Raw genomic sequence first — 22465 nt, forward strand, 5'->3', positions numbered from 1 at the left:
ATGGATGTTCTTGGACCTGGGATCGAATCTAAGTCGCATTTGCAATCTAAATATCTGTGACAGCTGCAGCAACGTGAGATCCTTAATCCACTGTTCTGGGGCCTGGGGATGGAACCAGCAATACCACAGAGACAAGCCAGATCATTAACCCACCTACCACAGTGGGAACTCCAGTAACAACTGATTTTAAACTGTGGACCTAGGATTTAAAGAAGCATATTTTAATAGAATTTTAAATATAACTCTCCCTAAAAGCAGAATTAGACGAGATCGGGCATGTTCAGGGCGGTATGGCCATAGACTCAAAGGCAAATCTAAAACAGTGGCATTAGCTTATTAGGATCTCGGCTTTAAAACTTTATGTTGACTTGTTTCAAAGTCCCAGCATGAAAATGTTTTGGCAAAACAGACATGAAATTGTCTGAAGCTAAATGAATTCTTCCGCCATGTAGGGTAGACGATTTGTATTCTTTTGCTAAAAACAGTCATTTGCTAAGCATAAGGCAGTGCCCAGCTGTGTAAGAGTTGCAGATGTCTGGTCCTTTTCCCTGACTTATTGAATCAGGATGTCTGGGACTGGGTCCTAGCAAATCTGCATTTTTATAAACTCTCTGGTTAGTTCTTTTGCATCCTTGGTCTGAGGATCAGTGTTTTTTCACCCTCAGTTTTCTAGGAAAACTAATGATCCTCATCTACCATCTGGACCAATGGACCCTTTTAAGTGTTTATGTTTTTAAGTAATTGTGAATGATTTTCAGAAGGAAGAATAAAGGAATGGTGAAAAGCAAGTTTTATTACAAAATATAATAATAATTTAAGCAGTGAAGACCCAAATTTTTATTCTAGAATGGCCTGGGTTGAAATATACATGAAATGGAGACCAACTTTTGCTTTTATTTATTTATTTATTTATTTATTTATATTTTTTTAGAGCCACATGAGTGACACATGGAAGTTCCCAGGCTAGGGATCGAATCGGAGATGCAGCTGCCAGATACCACAGCCACAGCAACTCGGGATCTGAACCTCATCTTTGACCTACACCACAGCTCATGGATCCTTAACCTAGTGAGCAGGGCCAGGGATTGTACCCGAATCTGCATGGATACTAGTCAGTTTCATTACCGCTGAGCCGCAGTGAGAACTCCCAAGACCAACTTTTGAATATAGCTCATTAGCTGATATGCATGAACCTGGAGCATACCCATCCCGTAAACACTGACTCCAGGTTTCAACTCCATCTCCAGTAATGTCTAGCTTATCATTACTTACAGTTTTTTCTTGCACTCACATCATTAAAACTCAGAATGTTGAAAACTTGGACACATAGTTTTGTTGAAGAGGGGATCACCAACCTGTTTTGCAATATAAATACAAAAATCTTTACTTTTAAATTTGAATGATAAGTTCAATTAACTTTTTTCCCCTCATTTTTGCATTATCTATTTCCTTTGAATATATGTCTGTCTTCAACCCTTGTCCTGTTGTGGAATGTATCAAATAAAATTTACACAAACATCATAAATAATGAAGGAACACTATCACTTACCTTTTTACAAAGTGGGATGTTCTAGGCTCTTGCTGCAAAATATTGCACGATGAAGCCGTTGCCTCTTTTGACATATATTTTTCACTCATATATTAGTGAGTTAAAAGTCCATATAAGTTATCCTCATCTAAAGACTCAAAGGTCTGAGATTTCACTTACACACTCAGTTTCACTATCAAAATTAGAATCTAGAGTGCTGCTTTCTGTTTCTATTCTGTTTAAAACTTGGGAGGCATCTTCCTCTTCAATTTTCTTTTTTTGCTGTTTTAAATAGAAAATGAAAAGTACTGAAATCTTAATGATATTAAGTAAAAGCTAAACAGAAGTCAAAAGACCACAAAAATGATGTCTCCAGAGTTCCTTCTTTATATTTTCTTGAAAGATGATACAGTATCTTGGCCACTCAATAAGAAATTTAAAGGATTATGCCGCAGTAATTATTTTTTCACTATTGCATCATCCTTATAGGAGATTTCATCATTATTTTTTTCTCATTATTTTAGTCATTTTTTAGCATAATTGGGAATGTTCAGTGATTAATAATGAAATAATTTTTAGAATTATGAATTAGAAAAAGGAAACACGAATTAGAAAAAAAGATAACTAAGATTCCAAAATGTACCTTAGATTTATAAAAGGGTCCAGTGCCCCCTTGTGATGATTGCAAGTGTAAAAAAAATTAATGAACAGAAACATAGAGTTGGGAGACCAGAAGGGGGGAGCTGTCATACTCTGCAACCTTAGCAGAGCCTAACAGGAAGAAAGACTCCTCTTCTTTCCTGGCAACGAGTCAGCCAATGAAAAGCCATGGCCTTTGTGTTTACTGTAACCCTCCCAACTTCCTATTCCCCTCTATAAAAGAGTTCTTCTTCCCTGGCCATTCTGGGACTTGTACATGGCTCACCATGGTCACAGACCCCTAGCTGCAATTTTCTGCCAATCCCAAATAACGCCCCCCCCCTTTTTTCTGGATAAATAACTGGAAGTCTATTTGTTTTAGGTCAACGCAAGATAGAATGAGCTTTACTCTGTCAAAAACACAAGCATATTTTATCCTTGATCTCTGCTTATTTATAATAAATAATAAAAGTTGTGACTCTCAATCCTTAGAAATAATTAGAGCTACTCAAGAAATAAACTGAAAAATAAAAATTGGATTCAGTGGACCCTCATGGTATGTGAAGGGCTGAAGAATTTGAGAGAGAATTCACCAACTCTGTTGAGTGGTTTATTTTTTGGTGTTTTACATAATAAAGTTTTCCTTTACTTGGCCCTGAAATCCCACCTTTTATTCTTGTTTCAGATATAACTCCATTTGGGCACTTAAAGCTTTTTGTAGGAAAATGGCATGTAAAGTCAGATTTAAAGGCAGACATAATCATAAAAATCCAGCAAGACAGAATTCCTACCTTGGCACAATGGGTTAAGAATACAGCTGCAGTGGCTGTGGTAGCTGCGGAGGTGCAGATTCAATCCCTGGCCCATCACAGGGTGGTAAAGGATCCAGTGTTGCTGCAGATGTAATGTAGGTCACAGCTGTGTTTCACATTCAGTCCCTCCCCTGGGAACTTCCATATGCAGCAGGTGCAGCCATAAAATTTTTTAAAAATCCAGCTTGCATTTGAAAGAAAAAAATCAAATAAAACCTTAGCCTTGGCTTTGATCTTGTTATTAAGTTTTGGTCACATTGTTTGCAGAGATTGGTATGGTAATAATAATCAAACCATTTGTTAATGACATTTCATAGTATAACTTGTAGTATTTGAGACCTATAATCTTGACCTAGTAGATGAAGCTTTAATAAACTCTTTGTTTGGAAACCTCCAGGGTTGTATGCATGTTGTATCTAAGACATTATACACATAATGTATGAAATATTTGGTTGAATTAATTCTGCCTATTCAGTAATGGAATTTATTTTTTAAATGTATATTATGTAATGACTTAATTATTTGGTTTCCCAGAAAGGAACTCAACTTGCTGCAGAAGCTGTATGGACTGTATGATACTGTAATGGGCAATATTAGTGGTTATTATGAAATACTTTGGGGAGATGTAGACATTGAAAAAATTAATGCAGAACTTCAGGAATTTCAGAACAGGTGGGTTTCAATTGAATTAAATTTACCTTTTTATAGTGCCTGTCTTCTTAAGAGCCTTTAGATATTTCACAAATGAATTTATCTCATGATATGTTGTTAATATATTCATAACACCTTCAGAGAAATGCGTAGATGAAATAATTTTTTCTTTTTTTTTTTTCCCTGAAAGATGTCGTAAACTGCCAAAGGGACTTAAAGATTGGCAAGCTTTTCTGGATCTGAAAAAAAGAATTGATGATTTCAGTGAGTCATGTCCTCTACTAGAAATGATGACCAATAAGGCAATGAAACAGAGACACTGGGATCGAATCTCCGAGTTAACTGGAACCCCGTTTGATGTGGAATCTGATTCTTTTTGTCTTAGAAATATTATGGAAGCACCACTCCTTAAAAATAAGGATGACATTGAGGTACATAAGATTATAAGATCTTACTTATCTCCCAAGTTTTAATCCTTAGGTTGGGGTGAATAAAATTCTCCATTTCTTTCTTTTTTAAAGAAGGTTATAAGGTCTTACAAATGGTCTATTAAATAATGTCTCTTTTTTTTCTGAACATTGTGTAAATAAACATTTTATTTAAGAGTGTACTAATTATCCTGTATAATGCACTCTCAAAATTTGGTTTTGCAAAATGATGCTGTAACTCAAGGAGATATGATTATTTGAAATTTTTTTAGTTTTGGAGCTCTTCAGCCTATCCTCCTTGTCGCTTAACTATACCCTGCCTGCTCTGGTATTAACCACGCTAGAGTCTCACCATTACTTCGTTCAGTGCCTCTAAAGGAAGCCTTTTCCCTTCCTATAAAATGTCCTCTCTCTCTCCCAGTTGGAATCCCACTTATTCGCACGTGCTCCTTCCTCAGTGAAGCCTTTCCTCCACTGCAGGCAAAAGTTTCTCCCTCCTCAGAACTCGCAATGGTTCAGGCCACTCTTATTACACTTATTATACTTATTTGTGTTCTAATAATGAGTGGAAATTCCTTGCACCTTTCTATTCCTTCCCATCTAAGTATTCTAAGTATGAAAATCAATTGAGGCATGTTTGGGGAAAATACCTCTTATTTGCTCTTGTGAGACTTCCATATCAAAGATTCTCAGAAAAAAAAAAAACAGGAAGACCCATTAAAAACAGATTGTGTCAGGCAAGATATTCATCTTAGGGCCCAAACAGGCAGGGATATAGCAAGGTTTATATGTTACTTTAAAGAGTTCAAAAGAGTCTCATGTATATTCTTTTTTTGCTTCTCATAGCAAGCCATTGAGAGAGAGCAGCTACGGTTTTCTCCATTTTGGCTGAAAAACACCAATTAAAAATAGAAACAAGAAACATGATGACTTAAGTTCCATTATCTCCTGGCACAGTAAAAGAGTTAGTAGTCAGAGTACCACAGGGTTCTGGTTTGAACTTGCAATAGAATGATCTCAAGCCTTGGTTTTATTGGCTGTAAAATGATCCAATGGCTTCTAGACCAAGCTAAAAAATTCTGATTTTTACAGTGCACCTAATTTATCATTGAAAATGTCATGATATAGTCTTTGATTTCCCTCTGAAGGATATTTGCATATCTGCCATTAAAGAGAAGGATATTGAAGCCAAGCTGACCCAGGTGATTGAGAATTGGACCAACCAGAACCTAAGTTTTGCAGCATTTAAGGGAAAGGGAGAGCTCCTGCTCAAAGGAACTGAATCGGGAGAGATTATCACCTTGATGGAGGATAGTTTAATGGTCCTAGGTTCCTTACTAAGCAACAGGTAACCTTATTTTATTTACTTATTTTAAATATTATTATTTGTGTGTGTGTCTTTTTAGGGCTGCACCCATGGCATATGGAAGTTCCAGGCCAGGGGTTGAATCAGAGCTGCAGCTGCCAGCCCATGCCACAGCCACTGCAACACCAGATCCAAGCTGCATCTTCGACCTGCACCACAGCTCACGGCAACGCTGGATCCTTAACCCACTGAGGAAGGTCAGGGATTGAACCCACGTCCTCATGGATACTAAGTAGTTTCATTACCACTGAGCCACAATGTAAACTCCTAAAATTATTTTTTAAATTGAAGTATAGTTGATTTACAATGTTGCGTTCATTTCTGCTGTAAAGCAAAGCGATTCGGTTATATATCTTTTTTATATCCTCTTCCATTATGGTTTATCTCAGGATTTTGAATACAGTTCCCTGTGCTACACAGTAGGACCTTGTTATTCATCCCTTCCATATGTAATGGTTTGCATTTACTAACCCCAAACTCCCAGTCCATCTGTCCCCTTTCCCCTCTCCCTTGGAAACCACAATCTGTTCTCTGTGTCAACACAGATAATTTTATAGTTTTCAGGGGAAGGTTTTGATTTTGTATTTAGGGTTATATATTTTTACGTAAAAGCCCAGTTTTGTAGCTGTGGCACAACACAAGAGTCTGAAATGAAGTGCTGAATTCTGTTGTCCTCACAAGAACTACCTATTTTCCCAAATAACCATGGCCTCCATCTTTTCTTTTATGGTCCTCACCTCCTCTTCCTGTTTTCCATTGTAATTATTCTCCTCCAAACTGGCAGCTCATCTGCTGAACAGCTTGATTCTCCACCACAGTGACATCTTCATCCTTATCTTCTTTCTCTTTTGTTTTCTGATTTTTCATCCTTGTCTTCCTTGGCTAAACCTGCTCAAGTGTTCCCGTGATGGCCCAGGAAAAGTGTGCTGGCAACACATGAAGGAATATACTGTTAGGGGGCTTGGATACCTACTTGGATTTTTATGGTGGAAAGTGGCTATATCTGTCCTGAGTCCACTGCAGCCTAAATGAGGCAACCTATCCGTCATTGTACTACTGCACCAGCTCAAAAGTGACTCTGACTCTGATCTCAAGCACGGAGTTAGAAAATGGGACCCAGGAGTTCCCATCGTGGCTCAGTGGTTAACGAACCCGACTAGGAACCATGAGGTTGCAGGTTCGGTCCCTGGCCTTGCTCAGTGGGTTAAAGATCTGGCGTTGCCATGAGCTATGGTGTAGGTCGCAGACGCGGCTCAGGTCCTGCATTGCTGTGGCGGTGGCGTAGGCTGGCAGCTGGAGCTCCGATTGGACCCCTAGCCTGGGAATCTCCAAATGTCGCAGGTACGGCCCCTAAAAAGACAAAAGACCAAAAAAAAAAAAAAAAAAAAAAAAAAGAAAAAGAAAAAAAGAAAATGGGACCCAGGCAGATTAAGTATACTGTCAGGTCTTTCTCTGGGCATTAGCATCCTCTAATCCCCTGTCAGGCTATGTGGGAATTCTTCACTGGTTTTCACCCCAACACACCTAAGAAATATGTCACATTATTTCAGAGGTCATTAACAAGGTTTAGTGTCCAGGGTGCATGGAGATTTTAATACCCTATTCCAGGAAGGGAATCACTGTTTAATGAATAGCATCCTTGAGTTCCCATCGTGGTTCAGTGGTTAACGAATCCGAGTAGCATCCATGAGGATGTGGGTTCGATCCCTGGCCTTGCTCAGTGGGTTAAGGATCCAGCGTTGCCGTGAGCTGTGGTGTAGGTCATAGACGTGGCTTGGATCTGGCATTGCTGTGGCTCTGGCATAGGCTGTCAGCTACAGCTCCGATTTGACCCCAGCCTGGGAACCTCCATATACTGCAGGTGCTGCCCTAAAAAGACAACAAAAATAAATAAATAAATAGCTAGCATCCTGCATAATCTCTGGCCCTGAGGCAGTCTTGTATTTGTATGATGTACTAACTCATAAAACTCCTAGTTCTGGGAGTTCTGGGTTGAACTTGCTAGAGTTAAACTCCTAGGATGCATCCACTGCTTTCAGGGAATTTGAATAATCCTGGCAAAGGCGCCCATTGGCTCTTCAGTGGTTCCTAAACTTCCCAGGCAGCTACTTGCCCATCATTTCAAATTATGCTATCCTGAATTCCTTTAGACCTCTTGAAGAAGGGGGCTGTAGATTCATCTGAACCTGGTCTGTGGCTAATGAACTCATGATTTGAAGCCTTTCTTAAATTAATCCTTAACTTGCATATAACCTGAGTGGTATGGTGCTTATTTATGGTTCTAGTAAACTCAGTGTTGAGATTCTGCAAGAAAGAGTATTAGGATATCTAAGAAGTCACAACACCCTGGGAGATTCTCCTCTTAGAGAACTTTGCAACACCAAGTGGATACGGAAAAACTTCTTCTAGGGCCGACCACCGACGGATCATGCAGCCAGTACTGCCAGCTGGATGGAGCTCTAGTTCTATCCAGATATGACTGCAGAAGAGAGTTGTGTATCTCCATGGGTGATACACCTGAGTTGCCTGGGTGGTGACACTTTCTCATGGTGGGTCCTGATTGCATGGGGCTCCATGGCCTTCCTACCTATCATGAACAGTTTCCACCACCCAGAGTTGTGCAATGCAGTTAAGAACAAAAGCCAGGAGTTCCCGTCGTGGCGCGGTGGTTAACGAATCCGACTAGGAACCATGAGATTGCAGATTCGATCCCTGGCCTTGCTCAGTGGGTTAAGGATCCAGTTGTGAGCTGTGGTGTAGGTTGCAGACACGGCTTGGATCCCGAGTTGCTGTGGCTCTGACGTAGGCTGGTGGCTACAGCTCCGATTCAACCCCTAGCCTGGGAACCTCCATATGCCGTGGGAGGGGCCCAAGAAATAGCAAAAAAAAGACAAAAAAAAAAAAAAGAACAAAAGCCAGTCATTAGTGATTTTATTTCAGATCTTTTTTTTTTTTTTCATGTGGGGAGGTTAAACACCATCAAAGATGACTCTTTTTTAAAAATTCTGCAGGAAACTATTTTGGGCTCTGGGTGCTTCAACTCCCTGAAATACCCATCCATACCATCTTGGTCTGCACTTATTGATTTTTTTTTTTAGGGCTGCACCCACGGCATATGGAGGTTCCCAGGCTAGGCATTGAATCAGAGCTATAGCCTATGCCACAGCCAGAGCAATGTAGGATCTGAGTTGTGTCTGCAGCCCACACCACAGCTTGTGGCAATGCCAGATGCTTAACGCACTGAGAGAGGCCAGGGATCAAACCCACGTCCCCATGGATGCTAGTCAGATTCATTTCTGCTGAACCACAAAGGGAATTCCTCCACGTATTGATTTTGAAGGTGCTTTTGGCTTAATGATTGCTTTTCAACTCTAAACTAACAGCCAGATGGACACTACAAATTTAGTGTTGAGAAAAATGCCTCTTGCTGCCTGATCTACTCATCCACTTCCTTGGGACAATTTTTGTACAACCCCTTAAGACCTCCGTGTTTAACAGAGGCTTCTATAAGAAATGAAGAGTTACACTCAGGCATCAGACTATACCCAGTAGAACCCTATTCTATATGTGAGCACCTTCAAGTCACCCTGTCCTGGTCAAAAGAAACATTTTAAGATTTCACTCAACAAGTGCCACTCACCAGGAAATGCCACTACGCAACTTACCATTGCCGCAAACTGAAGTCAGCATCTTGATCCAACATGGATGATTAGGTCTTTACCCAGTAGCTTCCCATCACTCCCACATGGCATCCACTCTGTTTCTTGTCTTTCTTAGTTGTGCCCAGCTTTTTGGACACCTTGTATCCTTATGAACCCTTCAGCTAGCCCTGATGGTAAAAAGCAGGAACCAGGCTTTCGGGGGGTAGCGATTCTGGATCTTTAACACTGCAGAATCTAGGCACAGTGCCTGGTGGAATTAGCAGTCTGTGCGTGGAAGAGCACATCTGTAGTGGACATCAAGCCTCAATCTTGACCCTAGCCTTGTGGTAGTAGTTCCGTAGACCAGTGACAAACAGCGCCCCATGTGTTATTGTCATGGGCAGCCCCCACTTGGATTTGGTTCACAGGAATCTTGGAAAGTCATCGTATTCTCTGTTTTACCTTTACCCCGAGGAGCAAGCAATGCGGTTACTTTGCTGGACCTCTGTGCCAAGTTCGAACTTGGCAAACTTCCTACTCTGTCACTGCTGTATGGAAACAGTAAGAGAAATCACTATAATTATATGTTTTATTCATAGAAACACAAACATCTCATTAAATGTGTGAAATTTAATAGGAACTGCCTTTTAGAAAAAAAAAAGTTCATTGTCAAAGGAATGTTTCTCCTATAATTTACTTTGTTAGGCCATATTGTTTTCTCTTTCTTAAAATGTAATATCTTTTCCATTCATACTTTTTAGATATAATGCTCCATTTAAAAAAAATATCCAGAATTGGGTGTATAAATTATCCACGTCCTCAGATATAATTGAAGAGTGGCTAGTAGTCCAGAACCTTTGGGTTTATCTTGAAGCTGTCTTTGTAGGTGGTGATATTGCCAAACAGCTACCTCAGGTAAATATACCTAGTTTTTCTTTTCTTTTCTTTTCTTTTTTTTTTTTTAATTTCTTTTTTACAGATGCACCCAACAGCATATGGAATTTCCCAGGCTAGGGTTGAATCGAAGCTGCAGCTGCTGGCCTACCCCACAGCCACAGCAACACCAGATCCGAGCTACCTCTGTGACCTACACTGCAGTTGTGGCAATGCTGGATCCTTAAGCCATTGACTGAGGCCAGGGATGGAACCTGAGTCCTCACAGAGGCAAGATCAGGTCTTTAACCCACTGAACCACTATCCGAACTCCTTAAGTATGGTTTTTGTAATTGCTGATAGAATAATTTGGTGTGTGTTGTCTACATGTCTCTGTAAAAGTTTTCACAAAGACATATGGTTGTGTCTTGATTGTTTATTTGCACCAGGGTTTTGCAAACTATGTCCCACTCTCCTGTTTTTGTAAAGTTTTATTGGAACACTGCTATGTCCATTCATTTATGTTCTGTCTGTGGCTGCGTTAGCATTACAGTGGCAGAGCTGAGTAGTTGTAACAGCGACCTACAAAGCCTACAAAAGCAGCCCTACAAAGCCTGAAATATTTAGTATTTTGCCCTTTACAAAAAAATTTTTTTTTCAAGTGCTGACCTTTTTTGATTTACATTAGTAGAAAGAAGCTCACATATTTTCAAATCTCCAGGTTGTGTGAGGAAGTGAGGTCCATTCAAATATGATGCTATTAAATTATAGTAGTTCATCTCTTCCAATATTCCTCTGAGAGTAGAATTTGAGATAATCTATATTCTGTAAGCACAAATTAACAATTAGTAAGTTGACGAATAGTAGATCAGCCACACTGCGCAAGGAAATTCAGCCTTAGACGCCTGTAACAAATTCTTTCAAACACCTTCATTGGGACCTTGAAATTAATGCCAGTAACTTACTAATAGCTTTATTCTATGAGGGTAACTTTTCTCATAAAATTAGGCTGCTCTTTTGAATTTCCATACCTATGGAATCTCTATAGATTAAAAATAAAGGATAAAAGCATTTTGAAAATGGCTGATTTCTCTTTGTAACACATTTTTAAAAACATAAATCTTTTCTTTTTTAATCAGAAAGTTGTATTTCTTTAAAAAGTGCACTGAAAAGTTTTAATAGAGGCAAGATTATGCCAGTTTCTAAAGGCATTTTTGCAACTGAATGCAAAGCTTAATACCATCCACAATAAATAGAAAATTTTCATTTGCAAACATGTAAATGAAGCTTTGTTTTGGATTTTTACTGCTTTCTCTTTTTCTTTTTCCTGGGGTACTATTAAGCTTTAATTATTCCAAAGATCTTGAGATCAAATTATTTTCATGCTTCTTCAGTTTGCTCATCAAACCAAAACACCTGGGGTGCTGAAAGAGTCGATTTGCGATTTAGGTTGATAGCTCTGAAAATTAATCATGTGGCACTTTGAAAAATGTATTATGTGTAAGGAAACAAATCAGTGGTAAACCCCATTGTGATAGAACAGCATTTCAATAAGCAGTTTTATGACTTTGAGTTTTTGTTGTTCAGAGTTAATTCAGATGAAAAAAATTGCCCCTTTAAATTATGTAGCCTGAGACTAATAGGCTGGTTTAAAGAACTGTAAGAAATTCCGAAGTGAAGGCTTGGCTTTATTCAGTTATCCAAATGCCAACTTTTCCTGACTACAGATTTGTTTTTAGGAGGCAAAGCGTTTTCAGAATATTGACAAGTCATGGATAAAGATAATGCAGCGAGCTCATGAGAATCCTAATGTGATTAGTTGCTGTGTTGGAGATGAAACCATGGGGCAGCTTTTACCTCATTTACACGAACAGTTAGAAGTATGTCAGAAATCTCTTACAGGGTAAGAGTTTAAATTTTTTTTTCTTTTTTTGGCCATCCCACGCCACACAGAGTTTCAGGGCCAGGGATCAGATCCAAGCCATAGTTACCACCTACACCACAACTGGGGCAAGGCTCAATCCTTAACCCACTGTGCTGGCCTAGGGACTGAACCTCTGTCCCAGTGTTGCAGAGACACCACTGATCCTGTTGTGCCACAGTGAGAACTCCTTTTTTTTAATTTAATTTTTTAAAAGGGTTTTATTACCCATCATTTTATGTATGGTGGTGTTTTATCCCATCGACAAATTAATAGAATGGACTGCCTTTCTGGTTTGGGTAGTGACAGTTGAAGTGGTGATGGGAATTTAACATTTCATATACATTTACTTTTTCTGCAAAAAAAAAAAAAAAAAAAAAAAAAAAGACCCCTTCAAGTTGAGGGTGGGTGAGTTCAAGCATTGTTTTACTTTTGTTGGGCTGCTGTAACAGATGACCACAAACTGGGTGGCTTAAAACAGCAGAAATGTGTTTTCTCACCGTGCTGAAGGCCAGAAGTCTGAACCCGAGCTTTCTGAAGGCTATTGGGGAGATCCCTGCCTTGCCTCGTCCCGGTTCTGGTGGTTCTAGGACTTGCTTGTGGCTGCATAACTCCAGTCTCCATCTCTGCCTCGTGTGTCCTTCTCCTCTTCTTCCTGTGTGTCCCTTATGAGGACATTTGTCATTGGATTTGGGGCTAATGTAGATAATCCAGAATTACTCTTCTCAAGATCCTGAACTGCAGGACATTTGCAAAGACGCTTTTTCCAAACGAGACCACATTCACAGATTCCAGGGAATAGAACATAGTCCTGTCTTTTGGGGGTGGGGGGGCTCCCATTCCCCACATTCCAGCCATGGCATAGAGATGTGTGCTCAGAGAACAGTTAGCCAGGCTGATCCTCAGATAATTTTCTGAAAAGGCAGTTCATGCTCAATGTCTATTGGAAATATGTTGTATCCTGGTTTGTGCAAGTGTAGGCCTCTGTCCTGGCTTGGAAAGGTTCCAGGAGGGCTCTTGATGAGGAAGAAGACCATAGACGAGGGGGCAGGCTTGCTCTGAATCACTTCCCTATTTCCAGTGGTTTCCCAAGTCTGTGGTGGAGCAGGACTTTGGTTCCAGGCAGACATTTCAGAGACAAATGAGAAATGAACACAGATGTTTGCGACCACCGTATTGAAGATGTTAGTGATTGGGTCTTGGCAAAAACAAAAAACCCACCCCAAATTAACAATTCAGAAAAGACCACTTGACATTGTGACTTTATTTAAAGGTATTTGGAGAAGAAGCGATTACTCTTTCCAAGATTCTTCTTTGTATCTGATCCAGTTCTCCTAGAAATTCTTGGACAAGCCAGTGATTCCCATACCATCCAGGTATGTACTTTAAATATCTGTTCCTTACATCCCTTTTCCACAGACTATGTAATAAAAAATAAAGATGAACTTAGCATCTTAAAGGTGCAGCCAGGAAAGACGAGTATTAAAAATTATGTTAGTTATATAATATCTTCTTTTCTTTGCATTCGGAGCCCATGAACCTGAGGCAAGAATCACTGATTATGCAACCCATCAGCTGGCCATCTTCTTAATTTTCCTGTGCTTCTGTTTCTGTAAATATGCTGTAAAATCAGAATATTAATCATTTCTACCTCATAGTATTGTCAGAAGGATTACACAGGATAGTACGTTGAAAAATATCTGACAGCACAGTGTGTGCTCACTAAATGTAATTCATTATTATGATTAAATATTTTTTTCCCTTTTTTTCTTTCTTTGGGCCACACCTGCAGCATGTGAAGGTTCCTGGGCTAGGGGTCCAGTCAGAGCTGTAGCTGCCAGCCTATACCACAGCCGCAGCAACGCCAGATCTGAGCCACATCTGTGACCTACACCGCAGCTTACAGCAACGCCAGATCCTTAACCCACTGAGCAAGGTCAGGGATCAAACCCTTGTCCTCACAGACACTGTGTCTGCTCCTCAACCCACTGAGCCACAACGGGAACTCCTATTATGATATTTTAATCTTAACATTCTTAGATCAGATAGGGATTGTGGGTTGCATTTGTCCTTTTCTTTTTTTTTTTTCCGGAATGCTTCTTAAATGCTTTTAGCTATTTCCAAGGGCAGTACTTCCAGGTGGAAGAGTAACTGGGTATGGAAGGCTCTGAAACACCCATCCTAGGGCCATTTCTGGTTTAGAAATCTGGGGAACAGCTAGTAATGCCTTCTTTATTGGTTTCCAGGGAGTCATGGGGATGAGAAAGGAAAGGAGGGAATCAGCAGCTGTATAGGACAGCCCTGGAGCCAGGAGAGACAGCAGCACTGAGCTGTCTCTTGGAGGGAAGGGGGCAGGGACTGTGTGATTTGGTCCGTGTCTGGAAGGCCACAGCTACTAGTCCAGTCCCCAAGGTGTAAGAGTAGAATTAGTAGCTCTTGGAGGAAACGATCTGTAGGGCTGGATTTTAAAACGTGAGCCTCCACGTCAGTCAAAGGTCAAAGAAGAGTCTTTTTTTTTTTTTTTTTTGAAACAATGGAGTAAATTCTTAATCTTTTACAAATATAAAAAATCGTAAGGATTTTAAAAACATCTCAATGGCTTTTGTGCTTAGCCTCATGTATGACATGTTTGCTGTCTTGTCTTTTCTTATAGCCGCATCTCCCTGCAGTGTCTGACAACATAAACGAGGTGACATTTCATGCAAAAGACTACGATCGTATCATGGCTGTCATATCAAGAGAAGGAGAAAAAATCATTGTAATTTAACTCGGTTAAAATTTTGTCATTAGGATTTCTTTTAAAAAGTTTAGGTTGAAGGGGAGTTCCTATTGTGGCGCAGGGGAAACAAATCCGACTAGTAACCATGAGGTTGCGGGTTCAATCCCTGACCTCCCTCAGTGGGTTAAGGATCCAGTGTTGCCATGAGCTGTGGTGTAGGTCACAGATGCAGCTTGGATCTGGCGTTGCTGTGGCTGTGGTGTAGGCCTATAGCTACAGCTCGAATTCAACCCCTAGCCTGGGAACCTCCATGCGCCATGGGTGCAGCCCTCAAAAGCAAAAAACAAAACAAAAACAAAACAAAACAAAAAACAAAAAAAAAAATTTAGGTTGAGGAGAAGGCAGTTCTCTTAAAGAACAAAAGGGAGGCAGGTGGAGTTGAATTCTAGTTCTGGCTTTGTTATGGACTAGTTTAGATAACTCCTTGAACTTCTCTGAGACTCACTTTATCATCTGTACAATGGATGTTTTAGACCAGATGATCTTTATAGTTCCCTCTGCCTAATGTAGTAGTTGATTCTACTCATGTTTTAAATATTTGCGTAAAATTGTTTGCATTGAATTACTGTGACTTATCTGTGACTTATCAATTTGTAATGTATGTTTTAGCTGGATAACAGTGTTATGGCCAAAGGTCCCGTGGAGATTTGGCTTCTGGAGCTGTTAAAAATGCAGATGTCATCCTTACATAATATAATTAGATCTGCCTTCTATCAAATCAGCGATTCAGGATTTCAACTCCTACATTTCCTCCATCACTTTCCAGCACAGGTGAGACCACACAACGTTTCAGTGATGGAAATAAGCGGGAAGGATACTCAGGAGGCCGTCGGCCTCATGATGGGGAGGGTGATGATGTAGCTTGGAACTCGACAGGGAGGCAGGCCCACCCTCAGCTTGTCCACCTCGGCCTTTCTAGGCCAACCCATCCCATTCCCCGGAAGAAGATTTGCCACTGTTCCTCTCCCATCACTGAGGATATACACTGAGACCAAAGCCATTCATGGTAAATTTCATCATCTTTGTGGAAGACAGCTCTCCATGTAAACAACACCTGTCTATATCCATACAGAGACAGCTGTAGGTATGGATCTGTGTCTGGACATATGTAAGAAGGACAAGCACCTCTTTTCCTGACATGAAATCAGTCTTGCCTTTTGTTTCTTTTCCCTTCAAGTAACCAAACATTGGCATAATCTGTTAAGGGAGGCCTTCTCATGCGACTCACTTTTTAAAGGGAGAGGACCTTGAAGAGTCTGGAGCAGGTGTTCTCTTGAACAGCTCGCGCGTCCTGTGCCCCTTTGGAGCACACGGTCGTGTGCCAAGTATTATTAAAACTGGATGTGGAAAATGAAGAGCCAACAGTTTCATTACATTTTCAGCCAAGATAAATGAAAAGCGATGATTTGTGAGCTGGGTCAGAGATCCACGGGATAGGAAGCAAGAGATACCCGAGGAAAATATAGGCAGTTTTTGCCTCCCCCCACTGCTCCTCCCAAATCCTGAATTACTGCACACACAGCAGAGCAGCTGCAAGGATATGAAATTATTTATTCAAATGATATAAGTACAGACAGAGAATCAACCTTCACTGGAAAGAGTATTTTAATATTGTGTTTTTTATATAGTGCAATATCCTTGGCAAACCTTGATATTCTTATTAGCATTTATTACCTTTATGATAAAGCTTTTATAAAACATTTTATTTGATAAGCTGAGGAAAATAGCTCCTTAGACTAAGTCAGCCTACTTTCCCTCTCCCAGGAAAGCTTGATCACCTTGTATTTATAACATTAAAGGTGGAAAAGTTGAAAAGCAAATTCAAAGCAGCAGTGAAGTTGAACGGGGAATATAGTAGGAAAGCACACTAACTTTCGGGATTTTCTGTAATGTGTGTTTATACACACACCTACATACACACACACAAAGATTTTTAGATAAACATCTTAATGTTGTAATGGGCAAATTCAGTTTCCTGGAAGAATTGCTTTAAAGAGTAATGAATGTACGTATTCATTCTTTCTGTATATATTCATTCACTATGTACTCATTCAATATATATATTACTCTTTACGTCGCTCTTTAGAAAGCAGCTTTTCCAAATAAATGTGCCCATACAGTGCTAATTTTTTATCTAAAATTGTTTAAAATTTCACCTCTGCTTTCTTCTCAAACACATTTTTAAGGTTATGAACACAAGGAATCCTTGTTGCAAATGCTGGGAAGAATTTGAAAAACATAAAAATGAAAACAAAAGTTTCTCATATTTACACCACCTGGAAATGATGACTGTGAATATTTTAGTGTGTTCCCTTTCCACATTTTTAACGTGCTTCTTATAGGCCTCGAATACCATTGATGAGAGTGAGCATTCTCATTTTGCTTTTTCCTTGTAATGCAGTATCCTCCGTTTTTTTACCACGAAGTCCCCGCCTTCTTCAACTGAGTGAAAGACATCATTTAAACTTTCCTTGGTGACTCAAGAGAGTCATTTCATTTTACTTTGCTTAGTAAGATAGTTATCTGAAAGATCAGTTTTTGAAACGTCCCCCAATGCAGCAGTTTTGCAGGCTCTGCAGGCCTGTTTGGTCTTTCGGTCCGGCAGCCTTACACTGCTGTCTTGTATTGCTTCTCTTTGCTTTGTGCTGCTGTGGGGTCAGAATCTGCTTGCCGTTGAGAGCTTCCTGACAGCAGCTATTTCCTGGACATCCCTTTGCTCCTCTTGGCCATGCTCTTCCTTTATCTTCACCTGCGGACCCCAGGACTGGCTGCTGCTCTAGCAGGAAAATTCTTGTAGCTCCAGAGGCAGGAGGGATAAGGAAAGGGTTTTATTCCCACTTTTATCCACATGGAATGCCATGTCTGGCAGCATCCACGTGCTGCTCACACCACTTTTCAGTCTTCTGGCAAATGGGGAGTTGTTTCTGGTCCAGCTCATCTTGGATCTGTTGCTTGACTCTGGGGATGAACTAAATCTCCCAAAGGAATGGTTGTCGCCGTGAGGGGGTGAAGGTAGGGCATGTTCTGACCACTTGTATTTCCTTTCCTGGTGCAGAAATTGTAGGGTGACGGTCCATTCACTGTTACCTTATGCCTTCATCCGAAGACACAAGACAAGTTTCTCCCCTTCTCACTTTCTCCCTCTCTGTCTCGTAGAAAAATATATAGACAGGGAAGTAGATGTAGATGCAGATGTTGTGATGAGAGCATGAGATTAAGAAAAAAGATAGGCAGCATATCCTTTTTTTTGAAGATGCAAAGACACCTTTGGAAAACCCTGCTGAAGAAAAATACACAGTAAATAGTCTATTAACTCCATTTATTGAGAAAGAAAAATCACTGTATGAAGGTATATAGGGTCTCAGGCCCTCTATAGAAAAGTTTCCCAAGCATCTTCCATAACGCACATATAGTTCCATAAATCATGGCAATTGTTTAAATTATTATTTATCTATCTACATTTAAATAAATATCATAGGTAGAACTTTAAATGGTTTCCCCCCTTTGGGGAGTGGGAAATGCAAGTCTCTTATAGTTTAAAATGAGTAAGGCCGTTCATCTTTATGTGAATAAGTGATCACTAAGTTTTATTGCAGATGTGCTTTAAACATTTGGCAAATTTGTCTGCTGGATTTGTAGGTTGGGCTTCTAGGAATTCAGATGTTGTGGACACATGATTCAGAAGAGGCTTTAAATAATGCAAAAGATGACAGGAAAATCATGCAAATGACCAATCAGAAATTTTTGGATATTCTCAATACTCTAATTGGTCAGACAACACATGACCTAAGCAAGTTTGATAGAGTGAAGTTTGAAACTCTAATTACCATCCATGTGCATCAGAGAGATATTTTTGATGACCTGGTAAAGTATCATTTTTTTCTTAATTTAAAGTAATTTTGTGTTCTATTTAATAACTTAGTCCTCCTAATAATGATCATTTAAGAATTATACGTATTTCCTAACTTTTGTAAACCTTCCATCTTCTTGGTCCTTTTTTCACGACTATCTTTGCCTATGCAATGCCTATAAATATCTATATTTGGTAGCTAAAATAACTGTGTGTGTATATTCATATTTGACATTTTCAAAATCTGGAATCAGCTGATGTGATTTGAACCAATCGTTCCAGTAAGTCAGTGACCAGGGCTGTGATATAATTAAGGCAGGCTTGGTCATGAGTGATGATGATATTAGTTTACAACCTGGGCCCTGGACTCACAGGGCAAGGAGAGCATGAAGAAAGAGACATGCCACTCCAGACTGGTAGGTGGCAATTTTAATAAGCAAGGAAATTGACGTATGAGGCCTGTCTTGGGCAGCACAAGAGGAGTAGATCTCCTCATTTGTCTGCTGGAATCTTTTAAGATTATATAGAGGCCGTAACTGTCATGTATGCCACTCAGACGTTCCCAATAACACGTTGCTCTCTCAAGGCTGCGTCCTTGAGAACGACTCCCACTGGGAGCAGTGGGGAGAATGTCTACTCCAAGGACAGGGAAGGGGCTGAGGCGCCTCTGATGGCCTGGATCCATCCAGCTCGTGGGTCAGCCTGGGGTCATGTCTATGAGGTTATCTCCTCTAGCAGATGAGCCACCTGTGAAGGAAGTCCAGATTGAATAGAACCAAGCCTCAGGGAACTTGCATGGCTGTTCCATCGAGAGTGTCCAGCAGGGCACCATGGGCTTGATTTGGGCAGGGTTCTGCTGGGTGGGGGCAAGGGGGGTGATATTCGAATTCCCTTTGGAAATAGAACACTAACCAGTGGTCTCGAGTGGCAGTTAGCTATTATGGGGTAGGAGCCCCAGGTGGTTTTGCTGTTCCACCATTTGACTAGCTTCATCTTTAACTACCATTGCTTTGTTCTATCTTTAGGGCATGTTTTTCCTTCATCAGAGACACATAATTTATGTAACTTGGGATCCTTTTTTAGAGGTGATCACGGGCACCTGTTTCAAACTTGTATCAAAAGTTCTCAGAGTTCCCGTCAGGACACAGCAGAAATGAATCTGACTAGGAACGATGAGATTTCAGGTTCAATCCCTGGCCTCGCTCAGTGGGCTAGGTATCCAGTGTTGCCGTGAGCTGTGTTATAGGTTGCAGACACAGCTCAGATCTGGCGCTGCTGTGGCTGTGGCGTAGGCCAGAGGCTACAGCTCCAATTAGACTCCTAGCCTGGGAATCTCCATATGCCGCAGGTGCGGCCCTAAAAAGGCAAAAGACAAAAAAAAAAAAAAAGTTTCATCAGATAAGTTATATTTATTGACAATTTATAGGCATGTAGAGTCCATCAAATCCCCTGTAACCTAGATCCCTGTTTCCCTAGTTGTTGTATGATAATCCATTGCATTGTTAGAAAAGCAGAATCTTAAGCCTCCCCGCTAACCCTCTCAGAGCTACCGAATCATAGTCTGCATCTCAGTACAGTTTCCAGGTGATTCACATGCATATTAAAGTTCAAGAAACATTGCTCTACGATTTGTCTCCAGATCAAGCTAACCATCAAAAAGCCACATACTTAAACCATATTGATTTGGCTTCTAGAGATTTGCTTTCACTGAATTGCAATTACCGTTATCTGTTGGCTTTCACTGAAGTCCACTTCAGGAAACATTTGTATGGAATCCATCAGTATCTCTATGAGTGCACTATTGAGGATCTTTATATATCTCTCACTGACTTATTTTTTTTTTTTTCTTTTTAGGGCTGCATCTGCAGCATTTGGATGTTCCAGGCTAGGGGTTGAATCACAGCTGCAGCTGCCGGCCTATGCCACAGCCACAGCAACTCTGGATCTGAGCCACATCTGAAACTTAAACCACTGCTTGCAGCAATGCCAGATCCTTAATCTACTGAGTGAGGTCAGGGGTCGAATCCACATTCTCACGGAGACTACATTATTATGTCCTTAACCCTCTGAGCCACAATGGGAGCTCTTTCTCTCTCACTGACTCTTAAACTTAAGTCTAATGGAATAAATTTCCTTTTAAAATTAATATGCTAAACAAAGCTTTACTTTCCATACAGAATGGATTTTTAAAAGAAAATATATACACAATTAGACTATGAAACTATTTTCTTTTTGTCTTAATTGCTGCTGAACTCATGGTCAGTTTGCATTCCAAGTAAAATGAGATCTTGTGGTCAGCATATATGCATTTTACCTTTCCGTGTATAATGCTTAAAACAGCCTCACATACAATAATAACTCAATAAATATTAGCTATTCCTCTTTATTTTTCCTCCTCTACCTCCTCTTTACCATCCTAGCGGAGGGGTGAAAGCAGCTAGCTGACTGCATCTCCACGGCTGAGGGTCCTGTGTTAGAGAACAGAACAGAACCATCTGCGGGGGGTGGCACTACATTATGTGACCTGAAAGTAGTTTTTTTTAAGGTGATGGATACAAACGGCACTTTAAGGGGGAAGCCAGAATTCTTAGCTGGAGGGGGAGGCAAGATCATAAACAAACAACAACAATGAAAGCAAAAAATGTAAATAGCATGGAAACTTGACCAGGTGGAGAACTGAGCATTGTACAGTGGCCAGAGTCCATTTTTCAGTGTCAGCTGAGTGACGTGGAAGTGGGCCCCCAGGTGGAGAAGCAGTGAAGGGGACCACTTGCCATTTCCTGTGCTGATTCCCCTAAGTGGCAGGACTAGGGCTTCTCCAAGTTCTGGGTGGAAAGTCATGAAGCATCCCAGAATGCGGTTGTGGTGGAATATGGTTCCTACAGTGCTTACCTGGTTTCTACTTCTTGCATCCCTGGAGGTAGGAGCCCTGTACCTCTTGCCCCGTAGGCGGAAGCTGAGAACCAGGCAGATTGATGGCCTGGCCGAAGTGCCGGTTAGGAAGTGTGCCTGTAAGACCGTGCATCTCTCAGGCAAATCCTTTCTGGGGCTTTGCCACGAGAACAATGCCCAGCTTTATCTCCAGGCCTTTTAAAACTTCAGCTCTCATTCTTTCTCCAGAATCCTGGGTACCTCAGCTGTCCTTTACTTCTTTCAGTTTCTTAAAATGCCAACAGATCTTCTGGGTCTTCAGCTACGGTATTTTTCCCTCCCATAGCTCTATCACCCCTTCAGTCTTATTTTCCTGGCTAATCCCTATTGATTTATGCAGGGTTTAGTTTAGGTGTTTCTTTGTCCGAGCATCTCCCTCAGGCCTCCTAGACCAGGTGAGGACTTTTTGCCACATAATTTCATGACCTTGAGTTTCTTTTCATACCTTATTGCAGTTATTTGTTTATCTGTCTCCCTTTTGTCCTTCCTTGTCAGCTCCAGAAGGCAGCACCATGTCTGTCTTTGTTCACCCAGCAGCGTCAGGCCCAAGGAGGCCCTCAGTGACTGTATTAAATGAGCGAGAATCAGTTCATAGATGAGTGAATCACCACTGTCCATATGTTTGTTTCATGATAAGTGCAATTCAGTGTGTAATCTCTCTGTATGTCCTGCTTTTAAGGTAAAAATGCATATCCGATCAGTTACTGATTTTGAGTGGCTCAAACAGAGTAGATTTTATTTTAAGGAAGATTTGGATCAAACTGTGGTGTCCATTACAGACGTCGATTTTATTTACCAGAACGAATTTCTGGGCTGCACCGATCGTCTTGTCATTACTCCATTAACAGATAGGTAGGAGACTCTGTTTTTGTTATTCCATTTCTGTAATCAAATCATGCACCTAAAATTGTTTCCAAATTGCATTTGAAATACTAGCAAAAGCATATGGCTATTGTGTTAGGTCTGTGCTAGCTCCCCAGAGTCTCACAATGAAATAACCGTTGTTGTTATGTAAATACACATGTACGTTAAATGTTTATGAAGTA

The 22465-nt window shown here is 40.5% G+C and overlaps 1 protein-coding gene across 1 annotated transcript in view; it reads left to right on the plus strand.

Annotated features, from left to right (window-relative positions):
• The window catches only part of DNAH8 (dynein axonemal heavy chain 8), a 282456-nt gene that overhangs the window by 99845 nt on the left and 160146 nt on the right, over positions 1–22465 (plus strand). The window contains 10 exon segments of the mRNA XM_021098657.1: positions 3514–3651; positions 3821–4061; positions 5207–5406; positions 9827–9980; positions 11678–11841; positions 13133–13235; positions 14513–14617; positions 15248–15409; positions 18278–18502; positions 22099–22271. Of these exon segments, the coding sequence (XP_020954316.1) occupies positions 3514–3651; positions 3821–4061; positions 5207–5406; positions 9827–9980; positions 11678–11841; positions 13133–13235; positions 14513–14617; positions 15248–15409; positions 18278–18502; positions 22099–22271 (1665 nt within the window).

Source organism: Sus scrofa, chromosome 7 (assembly GCF_000003025.6).
Source record: "Sus scrofa isolate TJ Tabasco breed Duroc chromosome 7, Sscrofa11.1, whole genome shotgun sequence".
NCBI classification, from domain to species: domain Eukaryota; kingdom Metazoa; phylum Chordata; class Mammalia; order Artiodactyla; family Suidae; genus Sus; species Sus scrofa.